Source organism: Siniperca chuatsi, linkage group LG2 (assembly GCF_020085105.1).
Source record: "Siniperca chuatsi isolate FFG_IHB_CAS linkage group LG2, ASM2008510v1, whole genome shotgun sequence".
NCBI lineage: Eukaryota > Metazoa > Chordata > Actinopteri > Centrarchiformes > Sinipercidae > Siniperca > Siniperca chuatsi.
This window is the reverse complement of record NC_058043.1, coordinates 24,498,041-24,523,736: the sequence shown is the minus strand read 5'-3', so window position 1 is coordinate 24,523,736 and position 25,696 is coordinate 24,498,041. Positions and strand designations below refer to the sequence as shown.

The 25,696-nt window shown below is 41.9% G+C and overlaps 1 protein-coding gene across 2 annotated transcripts in view; it reads left to right on the top strand.

Moving 5' to 3' along the window:
• The first annotated feature begins 272 nt into the window (after positions 1–272).
• Positions 273–25,696, top strand: part of LOC122863693 (A disintegrin and metalloproteinase with thrombospondin motifs 9-like) — a 46,353-nt gene continuing 20,929 nt past the window's right edge. For both annotated transcript variants that reach the window (XM_044170429.1, XM_044170419.1), the window contains exons 1-26: positions 273–645; positions 959–1,365; positions 3,062–3,227; positions 5,616–5,953; positions 6,667–6,750; positions 6,842–6,966; positions 7,224–7,264; positions 7,412–7,517; positions 8,605–8,751; positions 9,478–9,619; positions 10,314–10,418; positions 11,463–11,608; positions 12,053–12,234; positions 12,374–12,510; positions 13,498–13,615; positions 13,819–13,914; positions 15,040–15,206; positions 15,389–15,518; positions 16,633–16,759; positions 16,846–17,056; positions 17,178–17,342; positions 18,111–18,272; positions 19,615–19,734; positions 21,653–21,760; positions 21,842–22,009; positions 24,556–24,804. In XM_044170429.1, coding sequence (XP_044026364.1) covers positions 549–645; positions 959–1,365; positions 3,062–3,227; positions 5,616–5,953; positions 6,667–6,750; positions 6,842–6,966; positions 7,224–7,264; positions 7,412–7,517; positions 8,605–8,751; positions 9,478–9,619; positions 10,314–10,418; positions 11,463–11,608; positions 12,053–12,234; positions 12,374–12,510; positions 13,498–13,615; positions 13,819–13,914; positions 15,040–15,206; positions 15,389–15,518; positions 16,633–16,759; positions 16,846–17,056; positions 17,178–17,342; positions 18,111–18,272; positions 19,615–19,734; positions 21,653–21,760; positions 21,842–22,009; positions 24,556–24,804 — 4,044 coding nt within the window. In that variant the 5' untranslated portion in view covers positions 273–548. The remainder of the gene's footprint in view (positions 646–958; positions 1,366–3,061; positions 3,228–5,615; positions 5,954–6,666; positions 6,751–6,841; positions 6,967–7,223; positions 7,265–7,411; positions 7,518–8,604; positions 8,752–9,477; positions 9,620–10,313; positions 10,419–11,462; positions 11,609–12,052; positions 12,235–12,373; positions 12,511–13,497; positions 13,616–13,818; positions 13,915–15,039; positions 15,207–15,388; positions 15,519–16,632; positions 16,760–16,845; positions 17,057–17,177; positions 17,343–18,110; positions 18,273–19,614; positions 19,735–21,652; positions 21,761–21,841; positions 22,010–24,555; positions 24,805–25,696) is intronic.

The following is a 25,696-nucleotide window of genomic DNA, read 5'->3' as shown; positions in this document are numbered from 1 at the left end:
ATTACAACTGAATCACCCCATAAATCTATGTACTTCATGAAGTCAGTTAATTGGGCACTTTATGGTCACTGGGGGCCGTGGGTAAGGGCCCTGTATAGGTTGGTGTTAATTTAGAATTGTATACAACAGCCCAAACAGACTTGTGAACAACCCAGTCACCGATCATATCACATCATCCTAAGTGGACATATGTGACCACTATTGTGACTACAGTATATAACGGGAGTGGCTTCACTGTAGCTCCAGTGTACCTTGCCTGGCTGATCCCGCCCCTAGCTGGGGAGAAAGCTGGTGTACAGGCTTGCAGCGGAGCCCATCGCAGTTGACTGTTTGAGCAGCCCACCCCTCTCTGCAGTATGCATGTTCGCCAGGGAATCGCTCACGTCCCAGCAGTGTACTTCACCGGCGAGAGACCATCTACTCAAGAGTCGAGGATAATAAAATTGGATGTGGCAGGCGGACCAGAGGCGGAAAGCCCGGAGTGACTGGAGGAATACAGTATTACTACAGGAATACAGGGTGTCGCTCTCCTCTGAACGTGGACAATCATGCATGTGCTCTTCTGGGGCTTGGGGTTCCTACTATTCCCTGATTTCTTGAATGTTGTTGCATCTACGGGGAGATTGCTTTTGAATTCAAGCACAGGTAAAGTATGCCGCTCTGACAACCCCCGCATTTTTCCCTCATGGAGTTATTTTCTAACACGGAGGGCAGAGAATGAATGAGTTTTGAATTCAGCCAAGCACATGACTTGCAGCGCTTTCTAGTACCTAAACTTCACTGGCTGGTTATCATTTCCTTGCAATGCTGTAAAACAACTATTTTTCAAGAAATAAGACATTCATATGTAAATCCTAAGCCCACATTAACACATCTGGGCTCTTTGATTTGTACTGATGCTAGTGGACTGGTACTTAATCGTTAATTGCATTGTTATTCCTCTGGCTTTATTCCCCAGTAAAAGAGGAGATCGGCGCTTATGAGATTGTAACACCGGTGCGAGTGAATGAAGCCGGTGACAAGTTTCCAACCAGTGTGCACTTCAAGAGGAAAAGACGAAGTTTGGACGAGAGCACCGGCAATACTACGGATCACTGGGCCTCGCCAAATATCCACTACAGGATATCTGCTTTCGGACAGAATTATCACCTCAACCTCACGCTGGATTCGGGATTTATCGCACCTCTCTACACTGTGACAGTACTTGGAGTACCCCGAGGAGATAACATAACGGATTTTGCAACAGATGAGGGGTTAGAGGAGGAGGAGGAGGAGGAGGACACGGAGTTAAGGCACTGCTTCTATAAGGGACATGTAAATGCACAAGCAGAACATGCCGCGGTCATCAGTTTGTGCTCCGGACTGGTGAGTTTTTACGCACGGTTAGACTCGCCGTGCATGTGATGACTTTACGACCGGGTGTTTTACTTTTCCGCCATGGGTATTTAGGGGCCATTGTTGCTTATACAAGACTTGAAAAGCTGCCTCACCATTGCCTTAATTTCTTTTTTCAATTTTGAACTTTTGCACACACTTTGCGCGCCACCTGCTTTTTGTATTGATCATGCAAATATCAAACGTAACCAGTCATACATGATTGCGCTTTTAAATGTTTGTATTTAGAAAAGAATCCAAAACTACGCATATCCCAGTAAAGAATAAAACGCGGTATAAATATTTTGGTCACAATTAAATGAAGCTGAATTGATTGATTTTAACTTTGAGACGGCATGACTTGTTAAAGCTTTTATTTGTACTAGGATCCTGTTGTGGGGTGGTTCCAGAGACTAAATAACTCTCAAAATAGCGAACAACTGTGCTGACCTGCGAGTGTCCCCAGTCCATTGCCTATAGTTAAGTTTAATGAACAGTCTACTCTAATACTAAATCTTACTTCCATGCCTCTCTCTGGTCTCCCGGTTGTCGGTGACGTCTTTACGCACGCTAGTACAGCGGGAGTACGGGTGGTACTGACGTCATCACAAATTGGTCACACTCCCAGGCTTGCTGAAGCATGAGTTTCGTAGTGGAGCAAAAGTGCACTCGCAGTTTATATATAACAACCACAGAGAGGTGACAGATAAGGGGGTCAATTTCTTCCTAAATGACAAATCAAATTGAATGTGCTCTGAATGCTCTGCTTTGCAGAAAGCTTTAGGGAGTTGAGCTGACATTTATGGAGCATCTTATTATTTATTCAAGGCCTCTGAGGGCACTTTTTTTTTTTCTAAAATAGGCAATACTGGTAGTGGCTGCAACTGCATTTTATGTCTGTACATCCAAAAATAATGCAGGGAGATTCTCCTTTGCCTTGCCAACTCTCCAGGTCAATCAAAGTGTCTTGCTCAAGGGAATATAAACAGGCCCCCTTGCTGATCAACAGTCCACCCTGCTGTAAATGTTTGCACATGCAGGAGAATTTAATGTTTTTATAATAATACTTTTTGTCATACTTTAACATCAGGGATTACAAATAGGACTTGTGCCAAACATAATTGTGCCAAACTTGTATCAGCCCCCAGGGCTGCCATGATGATTTTCCACAGCCAATGAGCAACAAGTGAAATGTGCTTGGGTTGGCATGTACCTTATCTGGAACATCAAAGACCTCCAAGTTAGCCAGTAACACTAAACGTGCCATGTGAAATACATATAACAAGGCTATTAGCACTTGTTTCCTGATAGGCATCACATATCTCACTGTTATCATTTTCCTCCTGTTTTGGTGCCATTCTTACATGCATGCAAATTCACTTATTTCACTTTTTTTATGAAAGCCCTCAGGTCTCAGCATTGCTTATTTTCTCTAATGAATATTAAATAAGCCACATTCCACTGTTTCCTACAACTATTTTTTAAGTAAAACATACATTGCATTAGAATGGTATGGCGGCTCACTGATTGCAAAACTATCTTTGAACTATATATTCCCCATGGTCCTGTCTGTGTAGATTTTGCAAGTTCTTCCCATGTTTGCATATGTTGTTACTGAAAAGGAATAAGCATTTACAGAAAATGGATGGATGGAGACTAACTGCTATGCATTTTTTCTGCTATCCAGCTTGGCACTTTCAGGTCTCCAGAAGGGGAGTATTTTGTGGAGCCCCTACACAGCTATCAAGGAGAACACTATGAAGAGGAACACACAAAACCTCATATTGTATACAGGAAGACTGTACCCAAGAAACAACAGACATCTGGGGAGAACTCAGCTTGTGACACTTCAGGTATGGTGTATTACATGATGCGTATGCATGCCTGTAATTTACACAGACAAGGTCATCACGGATATATACACACATATAGACAGCACAAACATACATAGATGCAACCTTAATGCCACACATATGCTTGCAAACACAAACATGCACATGCACAGCTACTGTAACTGCAACCAGTGTTGATTCAGACCTCTAGCCAATCAGCTGACTTAATTATCTTCTCCAGTTAACCCTCAGCCAGTGTCCTCTTTCTAGCTAACCAGCATACTGCTGCTTCTGAGCACGGACCTCCCAGGGGCTATATGTGTAAAAAAAAATAATGATGTGTATGTGGTTGGTTCATGTACATGTAATTGCTTGCAAGTGTTTTCATGGCATACATGTTGATTGTGAGTAGAGAATTAGCTGTTTGTATGTGCATGCCTCATGTGACCTGTAAATTGGGTCCCACAGAAGTAAGCAGTAATCATTGCGTTACCCCCATGGCTCCACTATCAGTTGTAACAGGAACTGTTTATGTAATAGTAACTAAGCTATTACAGTAATTGTTGGATGGTACTATAGAATCATATGTAGCTTATCTGGTTAAAACAAATCTTTGAGTGTGCCTGGACATTGAGGTAGATTTTGAAAGGCAAAGATTAAAAAAAAGAAAATGGCTCTGTTGTGGGATCGATTCCCGGACCAGACCAACATCACACAATCTCTCTGGGTGGAGTCTGCATGTCCTCCCCGTGTTACCTCTCCCGGGTTCTCCGGCTTCCTCCCACCGTCCAAAGACATGCATGTGTAGGTTAATTGATAACTCTAAATTGCCCGTAAATGAATGGCTGTCCTTGTCTGTGTCTGTGTTAGCCCTTTGGCCACTGTCCAGGGTGTACCCTGCCTAAGGCCCAAAGTCACTGGGATAGGCTCCAGTAAAATAATGGATGAAAATGGCTCTGTTGTGCCGGATTTTATTACTGTAAAATAATAGAAAAATGGAAAATAAAAATACTGAGGCAATCTTAAAAGGAAAAATTGTAGTTGATTAAATAATATAGGACTGTTAACCATTAAATAGTTTTGTGCTGTTTATTATGATATGGCAATAAAATGGCACTATGTAATTTGGACATTTTTTTCCATTAGTAGGCTTCAAATATAAGGTAATGACCAAATTAAAGTGAAAGTATGGTGTGAAACTATTTCGGCTCACATATCATGTCATAGCCTGCACAGTGCAGCGCCTACAGCTGCAGCACAGTAGTGAGGAAGCTTTCCAACTCTCACACAGGAAAAATCATTTGGAAGTTCACCCTGGTATCATCCCATCTCAGTTTACTGGCTGAACTTCCTGTTGACTCTTGTACTTCCTCTGCCTCTTTGATAAGAAAGTTGAGTAGACCCACTGCCGTGAACATGTAGTATAAGTTGTATAATATCAAAGTCATGCCAACTTGAAACTGTCAAATAATCAAAACTAAGAAAATAAATCTAGAAATATTTGATCTTTGTCTGCTGAACATCTTTACGCAGATGTTTGGTTTCACCGTGTATATAATTTTTGTGTGTGTGTGTGTGCTCTCGTACTTTGTATTTTGTGTGTGTGCTTCTTTTTTGGCCCGTTGTGTAATATAGTATGTGTGTGTGTATGAGAGAGAGAGAGAGTGATATCATAGCCTGAAAGAACATAAATCTGACTAAGAGCCATTTTAGGTCAAGAATGATTCATCCTCGTAGTTCCATTGTTACCTTGTATGTTTTGAAGTAAATTTTAAATTGTTTCTTTTGATCAGAGTCATAAATCATGTATATTGAAAGTAGACCCACTAATATGCTCCAACTGTTATTTAGTTGGTGATGCATTGCTGGTGGTCCAGAAAGGGTGATCTGCATGTGATGAGAAAACAAAAAAAGTTGTTGCCATGTCATGATTCAAATCAGACTTAATTCCCCTTAGTGTTGAGAAGTTTTGATGCCCAGTTGTTGAGCTGCCTTCTTTTGGTCTGTGCTCTACAGTTTGTGGTCCTTTTTTTATGGCTGGGTGCCAGGTTTACCTAGCCTGAACTCTTTGCCCTCCTCTCTCCCCTCTTCTGAAAGAGGAGGGAGAGAGAAATTAAAGGCATTCCAGGCAGTGTTCATTTGTCAACCCACTCTTTAAATAACAATAAACAAAAGAGAGAAAAAGGCAGTAATATATAGTATAACAATACCCACTTCCAGACAGCCAACTCACTTCATGCATCTCCACCTTTAAAGACATAAACCACAACTTCAGAGTAATTGTAAACACATTGTCACGACAAACATTGATTCACATCTTGTCTGTTTTTCTAACTGAATGTATTTCCCATCATCCCTCCATCTTTGTATATTTACCCATGCTCTATTCCTTCTGACTTCTCTCTCCAGGACACAAACACAAACATAAGAGACACAAGCATAAGAGAAGGTCAGTGGCTGGGGTGACCACTGTGTCCAATGCAGCCCCTGTGGTCAGTGCTGGTATGTTCAATGATGTGGAGTCACTGAGTGCCGGCCTGGCCAGAGATGCTTTGCTCAGATCAGAGAGCGGCAGTGCTAGTGCTAGACTATCAAATGATAGCAGCGGTGACTCAGGACCTCACAGGAGATCAAAGCGCTTCCTCTCCTACCCGCGCTTTGTTGAAGTCATGCTGGTGGCCGACAGCAAAATGGTGGAACATCACGGCAGCAACCTACAGCACTACATACTCACATTAATGTCCATAGTAAGTTCTGCTCTGTCAAATGGCTTCATGGCTGCTAGCAAAGAATGTTTGGTTGGTGGAGGTGGTTCACTGGGAGAAGGAAGTGTGTTTATGTGTCTGCATACTATGCACATATATGGACAGAAAGTAGTGTGTATATGTGTGCATATTTGTGCACTAAATGTATGTACCTGTTCTGCTGTGCTGTTCGTGCTCCAAGTCAGTCAGCCAGCCTTTGGAGGAGGGCCGTGGGAGGGAAAAGGGCAGCCTAGGGCAGGGGTAAACACCACTTTCAAACGGCCAGGGGGAAGAGAGGGCAGCTTGAGGTAGAGCCTGCCTGACAGCTTTGATGAATGTTAAAAAATAAGCTCAGGTATGTCACATAGACCGCATACTCTCGGCCACTTCAAATACCAACTTCTGCAGGCGCCTGGGGCCAACAGTCCTCAGGGGGAGGCTGAGATGACCTATATTCTGTTCTTGGCAAAGTCTGCCTTCTCCACAGGGGCTCAGGCTATTATCAACTTGATCTTCCAATCAACCAAATTCCCCAGTACTTGCTTGAAACTGTAGGAAAGCAGTCCATGATAGAGTTACCAGTAAATATTCTGTGTGTTCAGCTGGGCTGAATGTATGAAATATTGTAACATATTGATCCTTATATTAAAACTAGTCTTATCTTCAAAATGTTTTCATTCAGAGGTTTGAGTTCATGTTTTGTTTCCTTCATTCAGGTATCTTCCATCTACAAGGACCCCAGCATTGGCAACCTGATTAACATTGTGATTGTAAAGCTAGTCATAATCAACAACGAGCTGGTAAGGCTGCTTGTTTTAATCTCCATACTTGCACACTTACATCAAGTATGTGGTGTACACACTTATCAATTTCTCTTTGTATGTTTCTCAGGATGGTCCAGTCATTTCATTTAATGCACAGACCACTTTAAAGAACTTCTGCATTTGGCAGCAGAGCCAGAACATCCTGGATGATAACCACCATTCCCATCATGACACTGCCATCCTAATCACCAGGTGCAAGAAAAATATCAAGTTTATCAAGTTCTTTGCTACATACAGTATATACTTTGAACAGGTTTTAGGTCTTTCAAACAACCAAATATCTCATGAACCAAATAACATTGTAATAAGTATAAATTCTTGGAGAATCAGTTGCATCAAAGGCGTAGATCAAATGGGGTCCAGATTCCTGATAAATGGAACTGCTGTTTAAAAATGAACCTTAATAAGGTGCCATTGACCATGACCCATTATGTGTGTCTTCACCACAGGCAGGACATCTGCAGAGCAAGGGATAAGTGTGACACCTTAGGTAAGTGGATTTGTTTTTAAACATGCTGATAGACTTACAATCATAAACTAATATATACTGTACTTCACATGTTCATGATAGGATGATCACGATGGAAAACAATAAAGGTTGTTACTGAAGTGAGCCTCTTTTTTTCTTGTTTTTAAGGACTTGCAGAGTTGGGGACGGTGTGTGATCCATACAGGAGCTGCAGTATCAGCGAGGACAATGGACTCAGCACTGCATTCACCATCGCCCATGAACTTGGCCATGTGTAAGCACAGCATGTTTCCACTGATTTTTTTTACCTCAAGTACTGTTATTACTCCTAGTTAGTGACAGTTTTGGCTTCAGTGAGACATTGGTAGAGCTTCAAAAGTCTTTCTAGGAATCCACACATGCTTTACCACCAGATGGGGATCAAGGAGTCTTGCATATTTGGACACAACAGCCGTACATTCCTTTTTGTTTTCCCAGTATTTTCTGATGCTTTTGTGTGTTTCTGATCACATCTCCTAATTTTTGCCCACCTTTCATCTTGAGAGGAAAGATAAAATAGTCTGCAAATTAGATTCTCAGAATTTAAGCAAAACCAGTGGTTGACCACTGCCCTTCTGCAGAATGTGCATTGTCCAACATCCGTCGTCAGACAGAGCCGGGGGGGTGTGTTAGCATTAGCCTTCTACAGTGGAGACTGTTACAGACCATCTCTAACAAATGCTCCTTCTAACCACTAAACAAAAGGTGGGATTGTTCAATTCCACGTTTATCCGCATCAAGCGGTGACAACATGCTTGACGACTGCTTAGCCCCAGAGCTCATTGTTAGCTCAGAGGGAGGGCTGTGGGCAGTGTGATGCTGTACCTGTCCACCACCAATCAGGATCTTATTTGTTCACCCTGCAGGAGCTTGAATGCTTCTCTTATACTCACTGTGTTCTGATTTTCACATCTACATTTTTCTGCAATGTCTATATGCCAATAACGGAAATATAGAATCAATGTTTAGATTTAAAACATGGCAGAACAAATGAAACTCACCTAAGCACAAAAGACTACCATTTTTCAATTGGAGTCTTGTCTTTGTTGGTTTGAGAAACACTAACACTAACTTATTAAAACATTAAAGTCCTAGCCAGAAACAATATAGAGGCATTCATCACAATAATACTGGCTTTTGTTACATTTATCTCAGCCAACAGTGGTCTTATAGAGCTGTGCATCTGCGTGACATAAGGTACAACCAACAGATTTATTACTAGAAAAAGGAAAGAAAAAAATCTTTCAGTTCTCCATTCTTCTCTTGTTAATGTAATATTTTTTTTATGATACCTGAACTTCTATTTCTGTTTTCTCTGCTAGGTTCAACATGCCTCATGACGACAGTAACAAGTGTAAGGAGGATGGAGTTAAGATTCAGCAACATGTGATGGCTCCCACACTTAACTACAACACAAACCCTTGGATGTGGTCCAAGTGTAGCAGGAAGTACATCACAGAGTTCCTCGAGTATGTCATGCTCTTTTTTGTTCCAAACATGCATTGGGATTAGATCATGTAGATTATGTTTTTCTACCCTCAAGGAGAAATTTCTGAACAACTCAAACAGCCTGAAATTAAATGGGATATGCAAAGTAGGAAGGTCAAGTAAAAATAACTACATTTTAATTAAGCTCTGGCCAAATAGCCTTTAAACATGCTGTATTTATAAAACTGTATCTCAGAGATTTCACAAGTATGTTTCCTTCCATACAAACACACACAGAGTGCAGTACATTGTTACTGTATGCAGTTTTTTCCACTTTTGGCAACAACAGCCAAAGTCTTAGGCTTAAACGGAAATAAACTCATAATTTCTCAGGGCTGTTGCAGCTTCTAGTCTCTTCTCTTTCAAAGGCTCCTCAACCCACTGAGAAAGACCAGGGAACTCCTACTGTAGGAAAGAGTAAATGGGATAGTATCTGGCAACTATTCAAAATCTCTTTTCATGCCCCCAACTATCCACAGTTCTCCCTGCATCTCCCAGCTCCTGAGATCACCACCACTTACTACATATAGCTGACTGAATATAAACAGAAATCTGTCAAGACACTGAGCAAGCTGTGTGTACAGTAGGGGTTCTATATATGTACAGGAAAATGACCTCTCTGGCTGTACTGAGTGTGTTTTCTGTCTGTTTGTGTCTCTTGTTTTTCCCTTTTTTCTTTAAGTCGTTTTATTTTTATTTCTTAATAGCACAGGATATGGTGAGTGCTTGCTCGACGAGCCCATTTCTAGGCCTTACAGTCTCTCGCAGCAGCTGCCTGGACGGATATACAATGTCAATAAACAGTGTGAATTGATATTTGGGCCGGGAACGCAGGTGTGCCCTTATATGGTAAGTGGAGTCGGTGTGCAAATCTAAACTGTCATGATGCACATGTGGGTCTCTGATGGAAGCCTCTTGTGTTATGATCATGTGCTGCAGAGGTTCCCAGCTGAATTTGAAGCCTTTAAAGTCACTTGCTGTATTAACATACTGATAGTTCTCTCTGAGATACAAGCAAACATATATATGAATATATAAGATATGATATCTCAGCACCAATAAATTCTGTTGATGACTCCTTAAAACATGAATATAAGGAAAGGTGGAACCAGGACATCAAACCATACAGCTACTGTATATTTATCTGTTTTTCTAATTTTAAATCAATACTGCAGCAATTTCTCCAAAATATGTGTGACACCCCTAAGCACTGTGTAATAGTTTTCTTGGATCATGTTTTCCGCCCAGACAGAAAGGGCATGTAAGGCACTGGCTGAGAAAAACCTGGCAAATGAGATGGCTGATACAGCAAACTTACTGTATGGAGTCACCTTCTGGCATAATGTTTTATAATGTGCAATAAATTGGATGTCTGCCTACTGGTGTCCATATATTTATAGAGCTGTCTACAGTGAGGTTATTTAACGTTACATTTATGTGTCCTGTATTCTAATGGTCTAACAGTTTTTTCTGGAATCTGAGGGTTAACAGTGTATGTGTGTGTGTGTGTGTGTGTGTGTGTGTGTGTGTGTGTGTTTCTCAGACCCAGTGTCGGAGGCTGTGGTGCACCAGTCCAGAGGGCGCCCAGCGGGGCTGCAGGACCCAGCACATGCCGTGGGCAGATGGCACTGACTGCTCCCCGGGAAAGGTAAGTGTCATGTGGAAATGAAGACAGATGCTTAGAGAGGGTTGCTATTTATAGGAACATTGGGAAGTAAAAAGTAAAGCAGGAAAATATTTTAAAAAAGTGTCAGGAGCAAGAAGTTAGAAATTGAATTGCGGTTTATTAATTTGGGATGAACATGTAAAGGGAAAACGTGAAGTGCTTTAACACTCCATGGGTTTTCCACATTTTTATCTATTACATTGTGGTTTAATACTCATATGGTTCTGTGATATGATCATGACCAAAACATTGTTCACAGGCATTTTAATTCAGAGTCCAAAATGACAAAAGAAAACAAGTTTCCAAACACTTACCAAATATCAGCTTGCCATTGACACATATGTCAACTCTAGTAATTTAACATGGCTGGCATGTAAGTAGGTGGCGTGAAGTTGTAAATGATGGAAGTTTCTCTCGAGTCAACTGTCTTAGTGTAGCCTTTAATTAGGACTTTCTCACTAACCCCTCGCTTCCTGCCACTAAGACTGAGAGAACATGAAAGCGGCATGAAGTCCAAAGACACACAGATACACACACATGTTGAAACCTTTTCATGTTACACCAACCTCTCATCCCATGCCATGCCAGAGTGCACCACACTAAACACTTAAACTGGAGTCTGTTTGTTGAACAGTGTAAGATTATCCTCCTGTTATGAGCTGAGATATATTTATTGACCATGTGCGTGACATTTTCTTGTCTTCTGTCCAGCCAGACCCAGCCGTGAAATGTCTTTTTCTGTTCCTCTTTTTTCCATTTGCTTCTCTGTATAATTTCTCCCAGATTAGCATCAAAGCACGAGAGAACAGATAGATGTGTTGCCAGTTCCATGGATAAGGTTTCATGTGCTCACTCTGTCTGTTCCTCTCTCTTTTTGACATTTTCTCTGCCTTACTCTTATTATTCTATATTAATTCTCTGCCTTATCATATTTTCTTTCACTCGCTTACCTCATTCTCTCCCTCTGCTCCTCATGCATTCTTCATTCATCTGACTTCTCTCTTTTATGTTTCTCTCTCATTGCAGCACTGCAAACATGGCCTGTGTATAGCCAAAGAGCATGACGCCACACCTGTGGAGGGGGCATGGGGAGTTTGGAGTCCCTTTGGTACCTGTTCGCGTACATGCGGCGGGGGCATCAAGATCGCCGTGCGCGAATGCAACCGACCTGTGTGAGCAGTCCCTCTTTTTGTAGTCATGCATGCCTAGTGGACCATGTCTCCATCTTAGCTGCCAAAGTCAATGTTCCATAGATCAAGCCTCCTGAAGGGAATTCTTTCCATAGCTTGTGTTCATCAAGACAGGCCCTCTAATGGCAGATCTTACATAGTTTTTTCCTTGTAAATAAAGAAATCACCTTGAATGTTGCCTTTCATCCTAGTTTAATAGATTAACAGATAGAAAAGAATGGGGCATGATGAGAATAAGTTTGAAACTGAAAACAATGCCAATGACATACGCTAGGTGGGTGATGGTGGGCAGTAGGGTGAAAAGGAGAATGGGCAAATAGATGAATGTTTGAATCTGTAGGGGAAAGATGCTTACTAAAGCATCTTAAGATATTTACTAAATTAGACCAATGATTGGTCCATTCACTTCCTCAATCATGCTTGCAGGCCCAGGAATGGAGGAATGTATTGTGTGGGTCGCCGAATGAAGTTTCGTTCCTGTAACTCTGAGCCCTGCTCCAAGCAGAAGAAGGACTTCAGGGAGGAGCAATGTGCGGCTTTCGATGGCAGGCACTTCAACATTAACGGTCTACCTCCTAATGTTCGCTGGGTGCCCAAGTACAGCGGAAGTGAGAATCCTTTTTTCAGTCACTGGCATCTCGCTCTTTTTGTCAACCCATTTTACTTGTGCATAATAGACATATTTTAACTTTGACATTGACATCTATTGGTATTAAGTTTTTGTCTCTGTCTTACTTCCTCTGTCAGTCCTGATGAAGGACAGGTGTAAGCTGTTCTGCAGGGTGGCTGGCAGCACGGCCTACTATCAGCTCAGGGACAGGGTCATTGATGGCACGCCGTGTGGACCCGATACCAACGACATCTGTGTCCAGGGCCTGTGCAGGGTGAGGTTCCTAACTCTTATTAACTTTCAGACACTTCAGACACACGCTGCATGGTTCAAATGCATATATTCAGCTAAATCATATAGGTTCTAACGATGACCATTCTTGCACAGTTACACTCACAGTGTGGAGTGGATAGAATCATTTATATATCTTTATAGTAAATATTTTCAAAATGCAATCCTTTGCCAAACCAGACTGTGTTTATTGCCTCAAACCTGTGACAAATAGAGTTTTAGTTTGAAAGCTTGATTACTAACATACCGTACACATCAATATGCTTCTTGAAAGAAGCAGTGGCTTGCTCTGTATACACTCTAAACCACACACAGTGTTTTGGTGAGATTGTGGTTCAGTAAGTTGCCTTCCTGGCCTTGGCAAGTTGATTTTGATCCATGCTGTGGTACTAAAGCTAAGCTCTTCATCCTTTTATAGAGAATCAAAAATGTCTCTTGCTACAACAAATTGCAAACAGTGCGGCTTGTGCCATTCCCAGTGTGTTTTTTTGCAGGAAATGTATTTCAGATGGTTGTCAGTGATATAGCTATAACTTAATAAGTTCTTATTTAACTATTTTAATGGTCAATTGGTTTGATTTTTTCTTTCATGATTAGTATTTCATCAGGAAATAAAGAAGTTATGGCCAAGTAGAAGGACATTTATATGACATGTTGATATTGTAGTGTTGAACTTTTGCACGTAGCTGGAATTAAAGAGTGCTAGCTGAAGAAAGTATTTTTATTTTGTTTTGGAAACTCGACTTCCCTGTTTTTGTGGCCTACCAGTGCATTGTCATCTAATGCTGCCTGCACATCTTTCTCCTCTTTCTCACCTTTACCCTCCATCTGATCTTCTCTCTTGCTTTTCAAATTTCTCTTCCACTTTCCCTCTTTTTGTCCCTTTCCTACTACTACCATTTATATTACTCCTGGCATTTTCTTATTTTATATTTTATTTATCTCTCCCCTCTACCTCTTTACTGAGCAGCAAGCGGGCTGTGACCATGTATTGAACTCTAAAGCAAGGAGAGACAAGTGTGGCGTGTGTGGAGGTGACAACTCTTCCTGCAAAACCGTGGCAGGAACCTTCAACATCGTCCGTTATGGTGAGCTACAGCATCTTTTATTATACTGTAATTTCACTTTCAGCAAGTCTAAACGACAGCAGCTCTTGTTATATTTCTTCAACACATTTTTACATGTGCTTAGTCATCAGAATGAATAGCACTGAGAGTGGGGTTGACTTGTTAGCGTAGGCACAGAACTCAGTGTACTAATGATCTAAACCCACTACTCATGCCATTTTCAGGATATAATGAAGTAGTGCGAATACCCAGTGGTGCTACAAATATAGATGTGCGTCAACACAGCTACTCAGGGAAACCGGAGGATGACAACTACCTCGGTAAGACATCCAACATTTTGTTGAAAAGTAACTACTGTTAATAATTTCATTGTATTTCCACATTTCCATTGACACTGATTCCAGACATTTCTGAAGCAATGTGCTGTTGAGAGTGTCTCAGTGTTTTAGTGTTAAGTCATGTACTGCAAACCTGAGGAGTTGGCATATAATGCATGCTAACATGTTAATGAGCCAGAACTAGGCCTGTGGGTACCATTCCAGCAAGGTCAGATGGTTTATAAGCGTTTGTGTCTCTTCTGTGTGGGTGCAGGTGTGTATTTTCTTTTGGTTCTGTAAATGTATGTTTTTCTGTACCATATGCCTGCCTGTCAGTCTGGATATGGCTGGTTTGTCAGCTGTTAGTCTACATGTCTTGTTGGCACAAGTGTACTAATACTTGAGCTCAGATAGCCCTCTGGCTACCATTCCATCAAGGTCAACAAGTATGTGTCTCCATGTGTAGTGTGTATACGTCTGCATATTGCTGTTGTTATTGTTTTATTTATTCTGTGTGTGTGTTTGTTTGTTTGATGATATGCCACCATGGAAACCTCTGAACATGTTTTTTCAGTTGTCACCCTTTATTGTGTGTGTATATTTATATGTATTTGTGTATGGGCACAGACATTAGGGGCCCAACATGGAGACGATTTTGCCAGAATGAGGGCCGCTCTCCACAGTCATATTAGTGTAATGTGTGAAATGGCGAGGAAAGTAAAGGCAGGAAATTAGCTCCATAATCGCATTAGAGTGAATGAGTGCAGCAGACTGGCTGTTGAACAGAACAGGACGCCCCTGGATGGGACTTCTCCAGGAACAGAGGATTATTTTACCCCAATAAGGCTTTACTGCTGCCTGCTGCATCAGCCTTACTGTAAATGAAAAAATTAGCCACAGTGTTGCTAAGCTGCCCTGTCACATGCAAAAACAAGCTATTGTTTTGTTTACTTTAGCTAGTGTCATAAGAACAATATTTTTCACAAAACATTTCACATTTTTTAATTTTTTCTTCAGTTATTTTGTAGTTAGTTTGATCTTACATTAAATACCACTCATTCTGGCTCTCGGTTTCAGTGGGATCGAGCACAGTAAGTGACAAGTAAGTTGTTTTCTGTCTCCCTGCAGCCATATCAAATAGCCGTGGAGAGTTCCTGCTTAATGGAGAGTTTGTGGTCAGCATGTTCAAAAGGGAAATCAAAGTAGGAAATGCCGTCATAGAGTACAGTGGCTCTGACCATGTCATTGAGAGAATCAACTGTACTGACCGCATCGAGGAGGAGATCATTGTCCAGGTAAACTGTTCTTGTCATGCCGGGTTAGTTTGCCATGGAAGAGATGCAAAGCTAGATTGGTTTAGACTTGACCTCCAAAAGTTTTTACTTTTACTTTGGAAGATGTGGACAATCCATGATGTTACAAACCCTATAATCTTACAGTATTATAATGAATATCACGCTGTCTGCATTTTCACCAGGTGCTGTCTGTGGGGAACCTTTACAACCCAGATGTCAGATACTCTTTTAACATCCCCATAGAGGACAAACCGCAGCAGTTCTTCTGGGATGCCTATGGGCCCTGGCAGGAGTGCAGTCGCCTGTGCCAAGGTGAGGGGGAGGCACAAGGGGTTGGCACAGTGAGGTGCTGGGAGTGGTCAATGATAAATGATGTGGTGAGAGTAAAGATGAGATGGAACGGAGAGAAGAGACGTGGGAACCACTGAGCCAGAGGCACAGGAGAGAGAGGATTATCTGACTAAACTTGACAGGTTCATGCTAGACATATAGGTTTGGAACAAGTGATTAAAGTTCGACCTCATAGTATGCTGTGGCAGATTACCTTCTTTGGCATGACTCTGGATATGTCAGAGTATGTGGGCGTGCAGAGGAGGATTGCAGGTAAACTCGAAAACCTGTTATGTGTTTTGACTCAAACACTTTGTCTGAGAATTTCTTTCTCCACTTTTTGACACTGCCCTGCTTGAACAACCAACAGTAAATTCCAAAGAGAAACCAATGAGTTCACACAGCAGGGTAAACAGCAAACATGTAATGCCTTCAGCACCTTTTGATTTTCCAATTTATACGGCTTTTCTGGCAATGTGGGAACACTAAGCTTTCATAGCACTGAGCTGTAAAACTTGGTAACATGAGGTACTGATAGAGAATCTATTTCCTGGAGCCACATGAGGTTTAAATCTTTCTCCCCTACTGTACAGTTTGTGCACTGTGATTCAGTGCAGGGATGTCAACACAAGAGCCAAAGTGAAGCACACACACATTGCTGCTGGTATTCATTGCGATCCTATGATGATCTATATTGTTCTTGAGCAAACTGTTGCATCGACTCAGATAACTACTTGCAGGATCTTACAGAAGCTGAGGTCAGGCAGTGGAAGGTAGTGGAGTTTCATTTGAGGATGAAGTCATGAAAAAGAGACTGCAACTCTAGTCATGAATTTTTGCATACTCCTTTGTGTCTTTCTCATCAAAAAACAACATACCAAGGTTAGCAAAATAAGTATCCTTTATTTAAAAGCCTAAATATACAACACATTGTCTTTAATATCTGTGCATATAACGTTGGAGGTAACAAAACAAACTACTGTCACGGGTGCAGTATTTCAACTTTTGTTTGGTATATGGTGCTTTACAATTATAAGAGACTTCTGAATTTTTAAATTTGCCTGATGACCAAGCTTGTGTCATTGTGTCTTCATAGGAGAGCGCAAGCGGAAGATTCTCTGTAGCAGAGAATCAGACAGGGTGGTGGTTTCAGACCAGAGGTGTCACGGTGCAGCTAGACCTGCTGTCATCACTGAGCCCTGCAACACTGAATGTGAAGTTAGGTTTGTATTACCAGTTTAACCAACCTCTAGTACCTATATGAACCAATCAAGTCTTTCTTCACTTGGTAATTTAACCTTTAATGCAGGTGGCATGTGGCTCGTAAGAGTGAGTGCACAGCCCAGTGTGGCCTGGGATATCGTACCCTGGAAATATACTGTGCCAAAATCAGCCGTACAGATGGCAAGACCCAGAAGGTTGATGACCGCTACTGTAGCGGTCAGCGCAAACCTGATGATAAGGAAGGTTGCCATGGAGACTGTAACCCGGGTGGCTGGGAGTACTCGCCTTGGTCAGAGGTAAGATTGTTGTAGGAAGCGTGGGGTTTGTGTGTGAGCATAATCCAGATGTTTGTCAAAGTTTATCACGGGTTGTGTATATGTGTTTACATTTGCTGATGTTCAAACGTTTGTACTGCAGTGCTCCAATAGCTGTGGTGGGGGCACCCGCCGTCGAGGGGCAGTGTGTCGAAAGGCAGCTGAGGCTGGCGGTGATGAGAGCAAATGCAGTCAAAGGGACAAGCTGACCGTCCAACCCTGCAACGATTTCCTCTGTCCACAATGGAAGACTGGTGACTGGTCTGAGGTCAGTTCAGCTCTTATTGTATTCTCTTTGCCCTTAGAGGAAGACCAGTCCGATATTTGCTGGTCACATATAGTGGTCCATATAAAGGAAGTGGATAGATTGAGAAAATGATAGCATATACACTGAATGTTTACATTTAAATGTTTCTTCTTTCATATCATTTGTATTAGTTTCTGTTAAGGCATACAGTTACATATGGCGTGTGCATTTACATTTATTTGTGAGGAAGACTTCCTGGTGTTTAAGTAGCTGGGTTTAGTGAATGTAAAGAGAAACAGACTCTAGTGTAAATACTGTAGTTTTAAGCCAATGTAAAATCCCAGTGTTGATTGTGCATGTCTCAGCTTTGGGAGTTACTCCCCTCCTTCCACTATAGTGAGTGTTGGGAAATCAGTGATTGCAGGGTAAGATCGTACTTAACTGCTGTACAGTTTACACATTGTAGAGTGAGGAGCTTGCAAAGCTTTGGGCTGCATTCCAGGAATATTTCAGATCTCCCATGTGGTTCTGCTAAATAAAAACACCTACACTGCACTGTATACTTATGCACTGTACTCACACGTAAATAAACACTCTTGCCCTGTCTTTTGGTCCCTTCCAACCGCCATTTGTTTTGCAATCTGCATACCCTGCTTTCCACAACACCCAAGTGATCTTCCTCTGTCATGAACTGGAATTCCAGCAAGTTCAATGGCTGGTAACAACCAGTTCCCATGTAATATGCTTTATACATATCTATCTCTAAAACCTGAAATATCTTCCTTTCAGTGCCTTGTGACGTGCGGGAAAGGCTATAAGCACCGTCAGACGTGGTGTCAGTTTGGTGAGGATCGTTTAGACAACCGCTTTTGTGGTTCATCTAAACCTGAGTCGGTGCAGACGTGCCAGCAGCAGGAGTGTGCCTCTTGGCAGGTTGGACCTTGGGGACAAGTGAGTGTTAACAATAGTGTATAGTATACAGCATACTTGTAGGTAGTGTGTAGGTACTAATGCAGTGGTGCAGCTGAAAAATCTAGGAGCATACCTACTTGAATGTGTGATGTTAAATAATCAATTTATATTCCAGAACAGGTGAAACAGAAGATAACTCTGTTTGGTCTATGATTGGAAATAGCACTGTTGGAGACATTGGGTATTCTTTTCTAAGATTTGCCCATTGACTGCATGAGATAAAATTATCTGAATCAACACCATATTGTACATCTGTGCTTGTTATGAGTTTTCATATCAGAAAATGAAGTGGTGTTTTTTTCTAAGGGATTTAAGAGTCTATTCCAGATATCTTGATCTACAGCCACTGCTTTTATATATGGGTAATATCTACCCCTCACTGTTATTTATGCAGTATATAACCTGTATACATATGTACATTACTCTGCACTTTACTGCTTTTTGCACTTCTGGTTAGATGCTAAACTGCATTTTATTGTCTCAGTACTTGTACTCTGTGCAATGACAATAAAGTTTAATCTAATCTAATATAGTCTACCCAGATGATGGGAAGCAGCAAAGAAACTGATGTTTACAATTACTTTTGCTTCTCTGATGAATTCTCTCCAGATGTAAACCAAGGGGAAGACACAGATAAGCTAAGCTCATCATTTAGCACTGTCCCCTTTTCTCTCGCCTGTTTAGGCACAGAGCACATCCTGCCAAAATAAATATACAAAAGCTATGGAAGATCTGGGTAGGCGTGTTCTTCTACAAAAGCATTATATAGGGTTATTCATACAGTATATATAGTGTCTGTGTGTGCAGGCTCAGTCTCATTTGTGTGTGTGCACAGAGAACTGAACACCCAAAAATGTGAGATATTTTTGCGCCCCCATCAGAGGATGTGCGCACGTTAAGGTATATTTGAAGTTGTTTAATGAAGCGTGCTCAAATGGTAGTTGAAGTTGCTGCCACACAAGTTTGACCCTGTTTCATTAGAGGCAGTGAGGCAGAAGAGAGCGTGGAGTGGTACCCTCTGACTTGGCTACAGTGGAAAAAGACCAGTGCAATGTATATAAGGAAAGGTTCCTCATGTATTTGATCTTTGACACTCTTATCTGCTTGAAACTGAGAACATTTGTCAGGGGAGTGGAGGGGTAAAAGAAGCCTTTATATTTGCTAAGCCTGGTTTACAGTTTTTTGATTTGTTTGTGTGTGGGAGTTGCATTGTTGGCTGTCTGTTTTTTGCTTGCCTTCCTCGCCTCTTTCTCTGTTTTCTCTTTGGCTCACTGTTGCTAATGTTTCCCCACCACTTCTTTTTTTCCCTCTTTGAACCCAGTGCACTACCTCGTGTGGGCCAGGCTACCAGATGCGAGCGGTGAAGTGTGTGGTTGGCTCTTATGGGGCTGTCATGGATGACACTGAATGTAATGCTGCCACCCGACCGACTGACACCCAGGTAAGGAGAGCATTATCTTCCTTCCTTCCTTGCATCTTTTCTCCCTATCTCTAACATCTTCCTTTTACTTCTCTCAACTGCTCACAATCTCTTTATCTCTTCCTCAGTTGTTCCATGGTTGAGTCTCAAACTGATTCATACTGTGAGGAGAGAAGGAAGCATCCACATTCATGCACACTGACACTAAAAACACACACAGACAAACACACACATTTCATTTCCACCTGGTCTCAATAAAGCTATGTTGTCTGATCTGGTCTGGTCTAGAGGCAAAGACAGAGGAGGAGGTTATACCGGCCTCTCTATCCCCACATAGAGACACAACCCACAGACAGAGTCCCCAAAAGTAAGCCCAAATGTTGCAGGATGACCTTACAGTTATTATTACAGTGTTATTCTTTAGAATACTCTTATCGTCATTATGTACTGTATGAGACCCTGGCAGAAGTCATTGTTTGTCTTAATAAGTATTTACTCATTGCTTGAATCCTGCCCACGCCTTAACTTCAAAACATCCCTTCGTTGTGACAGCTGTTCTTGGACACTTGACTACAGACCTCAATAAATCATAATTCACAGAAATATCACAAGTTATATATAATGGGTGTTCTTCAAATTACTAATTATTAATATTTAAAGCAAGGTAGTTGAAAAGTAACGCTACAGTTTCAAATATTTAGTTCCTATCTCCTGAAAACTGAGAGTTTCACTCTCTGGTTTATATGTGGAATTGTTCGTGTTGTCTGTTTGTGCATCTGTTTGTTAAGTGTGCCACACACACAAAGAGACATGGAAACACCAAAGAAACCTATTTTGAGCTGAATGAGAGTTTTGTTTGGTCAGCATGGGGCGTAAACCCATTTCAGAGGGCTGAGCATGCAGACTCAGGATGAGGCCCCCCTCTAGTCGCAGTGGCTCTTAATTCCGGTGCCTGGGCCGACAGAGCCAGTGACCCTGAAGCAGTCGCCCCACCTCGTTGTGATTCTAACCAGCCAGCCATGAAGTGGGCCACCAGGCTTCCAGTCCCACCACCACCAGCCACCAAGCAGGGCTTAGAAAAAGAGGGACAAATAGATGGATGGAGGTCTAAGTACAAGGAGGAGAGAGGTGGAGGCAAGAGATGCTTTGCTCGATACTTCCACACATAGATTGGATAAAGGCTGAACAGTTATGAACACTGCTTGGGTCTATTATATAGTTTATAAAAGCCCGAAAGCTGCAGTATACATGCAACACACACACACACACACACACACACACACACACACACACACACACACACACACTCACACGACCATCACAAAATCAGTCATATTTTATCAGTTTATACATGTAAAATGTGAGTCTGACCGGAAGTGAGCGCAGAGCTACTTTAAACTCTGCCATAAGGACTATTTGCTTTCATTAGGAGGTGGAGTGTGAAATGTGGAGCCTGCTCAGAGCCTGTGCGACTTGATTAAGGCCCTCATTCCTAGAAACTGGGGTCAGAGGGCACCAGAGGGCATGGGGGGAGGAAAGGGCGGAAGGTGAGGGACAAGGGGGTGGATTAGGGGTGGAGTTTAAAACCACGCCAGCATGGGCATTGGAGCCCTGAATACCACTCCACTATGACCTGTTATGACAGGGATCAGGGCTTTATGCTGAGTGGCTTACTGCCACAATCCATAGTTTGAACTGATGGGGAGGGGGGGCCTGTTAATGTTGTTTTGGTAAGGTGGGGGGAAAGGGTTGATGGGAAACACAACTACTCTCAAACATAGAGGTGAAGGAATATAGTTTAAGTTGTTAATGACTGTCCCATGTCAGAGGAGCTATCTCTGATATTCGTGGTATTTTGTGGTCAGTGACAGATGTTGTTACAGTATATTCATTTTGTTAATCACTGCATGAATGGGTGTATGTGTCCTCTCTTCCACAGGACTGTGAACTGGCCCAGTGTCCCAGCAGCCACCCTGTTCCCCCAGGGACCAAAGTCCCCTCCCACCAGGGCCACAAAACCCAGTGGCGGTTTGGTTCCTGGACCCAGGTTGGTTGTCCTGTCACATCGTCGATCCATTTGTCTTTTTGTTGGTTTCCAGCTTCTTAACCTTTCTCCTCTGCACAACAGTGTAGTGCCAGCTGTGGCAAAGGGACGCGGATGCGCTACGTGAGTTGCCGTGACAACCAGGGTGGAGTGGCAGAGGAGTCAGCGTGTGCCCACCTACCAAAACCCCCTGCCAGAGAAGTGTGCTCAGTAGTGGCCTGTGGACAGTGGAAAGTGCTGGAATGGACAGTGGTAAGAAAAGCAACCGTCATCGTCATCAATTCAGTTGTATCTGACCCAGTTTTCATACATTATCTCAAGATTACAATGTTAAGCAGCTGCACGTATATATATATATATATATATATATTAATATATATATATATAAGCTCACCCAGTGTAGAGGACAGTTTCAAATAAGTGGACATTTTTAAGAGTTTCCTGTTGAATTGATAAGCATGTTCCCTCAGATCTGCGTCTCATTATACTGACAGACAGCACTGTTGCTTAACCTAAATTGTGTGTCGTCAATATTGCCATCCAGATGTTTTTCTTCCTGCAAGGTTTATTTATGTCCGTATACTCTACATTATTTTTCACCTACACTAACAATTAGTGTCTGTACACGCTATGTAGATGTTTGTGTGAGCAAAGATGTGCAGACAGGGTGGCAGCTGGAAGGTGTGTGTATCGAGGCCTGGAGGAGGGCTCGAATAAGGCTAGAGAAGGAGTGTGTGTGAGAGAGAGAGAGAGAGGGAGAGAGAGAGAGAGTGAATTAGAGTGAGGCACAAGTTGCTAGAGCTGAGAGATGCAAGGGGCTGAAGTGAGGGGCTACACTCTTGTTAACAGATGTTTCTCATCAAAGTCTTGGTGATACAGTACAGCCAGACTGCAGGTCTGGTCACCATACACACACACACACACACACACACACGCACACATACCACCAAGCCAAAGACACTCATTGACCCCCCAAAAGGAAATAGTTCATCCCAAGGCCAAAAAAGATTTCAGAGGCCTATCCCAGCCACACACACAGACACACACACACACACACACACACACACACACACACACACACACACACCAGCTTTACTAACACAAAACAATATAGCCTTCTTTATCTTGCAGTGACAGAACACTCCAATATGACAGAGGTTTTTTTTGTTCTTAGGGCTTGTACAAACTACAGTATGTTATCCATCAGCTTAATTTAGTATCACATTATCTATCTATCTATCTATCTATCTATCTATCTATCTATCTATCTATCTATCTATCTATCTATCTATCTATCTATCTATCTATCTATCTATCTATCTATCTATCTATCTATCTATCTATCTATCTATCTATCTATCTATCTATCTATCTATCTATCTACTTACTTACTTACTTACTTACTTACAGTATCTAAAATCAATGTGGAATCCATAACATTGTGACAGGGCAGTGTAAACCTCTGGACAGTGTAATCCCAGGCGAGTAGACAGCTGTTGCATAAGTATCATAGATCACCTTATGCAAAACAGAAAGTCGGTTCTGTTATGGAGGAGTGAAACACCATTAGTGTTTGGCAGAACATCTGCCTTGTGTTATTTTCCTAAAAAGAAAGATGTGTACTTGGGTCCTTTAAGGAGATACTGCATCGCCAGCCAGTGCCAGATCTATGCCACGCTGCATGCCATGTTTAACTGCAATGAGAGCTGTGTCGGTATCCTTGACACCAAGTCAAGCCTGCTTTCAGTTGGTGCTGGACCCTTGGAAGGATGAGCCTTTGATATTGTTTTTGTTTATGAAATGTCTGGGCAATTTTTTAAGGCTCAGCTGAGGAGTGTAGAGTTTCCACTTTGGTGGCAACAAGATTCCATCTGTATGTAGTAATATGTACACAGTTCTGCTGGTAAACTCTTGTTTTGGCCTTCAGCGGGCCTTGGGGTGGGTTTCCAATGGAGTGTCAGCTGGAAATAGGGTCAACACCTCCATATCTGAGGCAAAAGGAAACAGGTCACTGAATTGGGAGTTAGTTGCTGCCCCCCAGTCAAAGGGTCTAAGTATATTGGCGTCTTGAGAGCTGCTGGATGTATGCAGCAGCTACAGTCATTCAGGCATTGTTCCAAACCATCATGGGGAAAAGAGAGCTGAGCCTGAAGGTGAAGCTCTTCATTTCCCAGTCGAGTGTCACCTGTGGTCACAGACTTGGAGTAGAGGCTGAAAAGATACAAATACACATGGCTGAAATTAGTTTCATTTGTAAGATCTTTCAATATCTGGGAAGGATGCAGACAGAACGAAGAAAGAGAGAGAAAGATGGATGGATAGAAAGAAAGAAAAAGTCTCCCTGCCCTTGAGCCACCAATATCGAAATAAATCACATACAGATCAGAAGGCACTGTTAAATACCTTTATTTTATCAGCCACACACATCACTGTCTATGAGGTAGATGCATAGCCACATGTAGCGGTGTATTCTGCCCATGCATGGCGGTGGCATTTGGAAGATAGTCAATTACTTACTCAATCCCTTGGAGAGCAGACTTTAAAGGCTGAGAAGGCTAGTAATCATGGTAATTATATCATAACCCCATAGTAATCCATGTTCACTCTTTTATTTCAAAGTTGTCAAACCTCTGTAAAACACAGGTTAAAGGGCCAGATCTGAACAACCATGTTGAGCCATTCATATCAATAGCAGGCCGGTATGAATGGCTCATGTTTGTTTGCATCTAGATGCATATGAGCATATGCATTTATACTCATGACTGATCTATTTATCCAGTGTATGTATGTGTTTTCAGTGCTCAGTAACCTGTGGCCAGGGGAAGACGACACGACAGGTACTGTGCGTCAACTTCAGTGACCAAGAAGTGAATGCTAGTGAGTGTGACCCAGATGATCGTCCTACCACAGAGCAGGACTGTGCTATGTCTCAGTGCCCATCCCGCTCTAGTGAGTCCCGACCTTTCCCGTCCTCACCAAACACCAGCACCAGGAACAACCTGCCCCGTAGCCAATCCCACCAATGGCGGACTGGACCCTGGGGCGCGGTGAGGCATCTTACACACAGCAGCATCAGCACACCATTTCTCTGGGGCCTGACGTTTGAAACACTGTGCTTAATCCTTTGTAACCAAACCCTCAGCTCAAACAGTAGAAGTCCGAAGAAAATATTAGCAAGTGGGAAAATGAGACAGCTGCTGAGCTGAGGTAGCGCTGAGATGGCTGTTTTTGTAATGATTCTACCATTAGGAAACTACAGTGGTGGAAGAAGTACTCAAATCTTTTACGTAAGTAAAAGTAGCAATACCTCAGTGTAGAAATACACAAGTAAAAGTCATACATTCAAAATTTTACTTGAGTAAAAGTACAAAAGTATTAGCATCAAAATATACTAAGTACCAAAAGTAAAATACTCATAATGCAGAATGGTCCATTTCAGAATAATGTATATTATATTACTGGATTATAATTATTGATAATGAATGTGTCCATCACTTTATAAAACTGCTGGGTAGCTTGTGAATTTTGCCACGGGGATCGATAAAGTCTTATCTTAACCTATAATAATCAATCATCATCATTTATTTGTTGATAATATTTTGTAATAATATATATTAATAAGCAGAATCTGTAAAATAACTAAAGTTATCAAATAAATGTAGTGGTGTAAAAAGTACAATATTTGCCTCTGAAGTGTAGTAGAGTAGAAGTATAAAGTAGCCGAAAAAGGAAATACTCAAGTAAAGTGCAAGTACCGAAAAATTACAGTACTTGAGCAAATGTACTTAATGTTACTTTCCACCAGTGGGAACTATTCAAAGCCGTTCTTTTCACACACACGATTGTACCATGCCAGTTTTCTTTTGTGGTAACTTTCTTTCTGGCACTGCTATAGTAAGACAAGGCCTTGGCCATTGTGATGTAACACCACAGGATAGC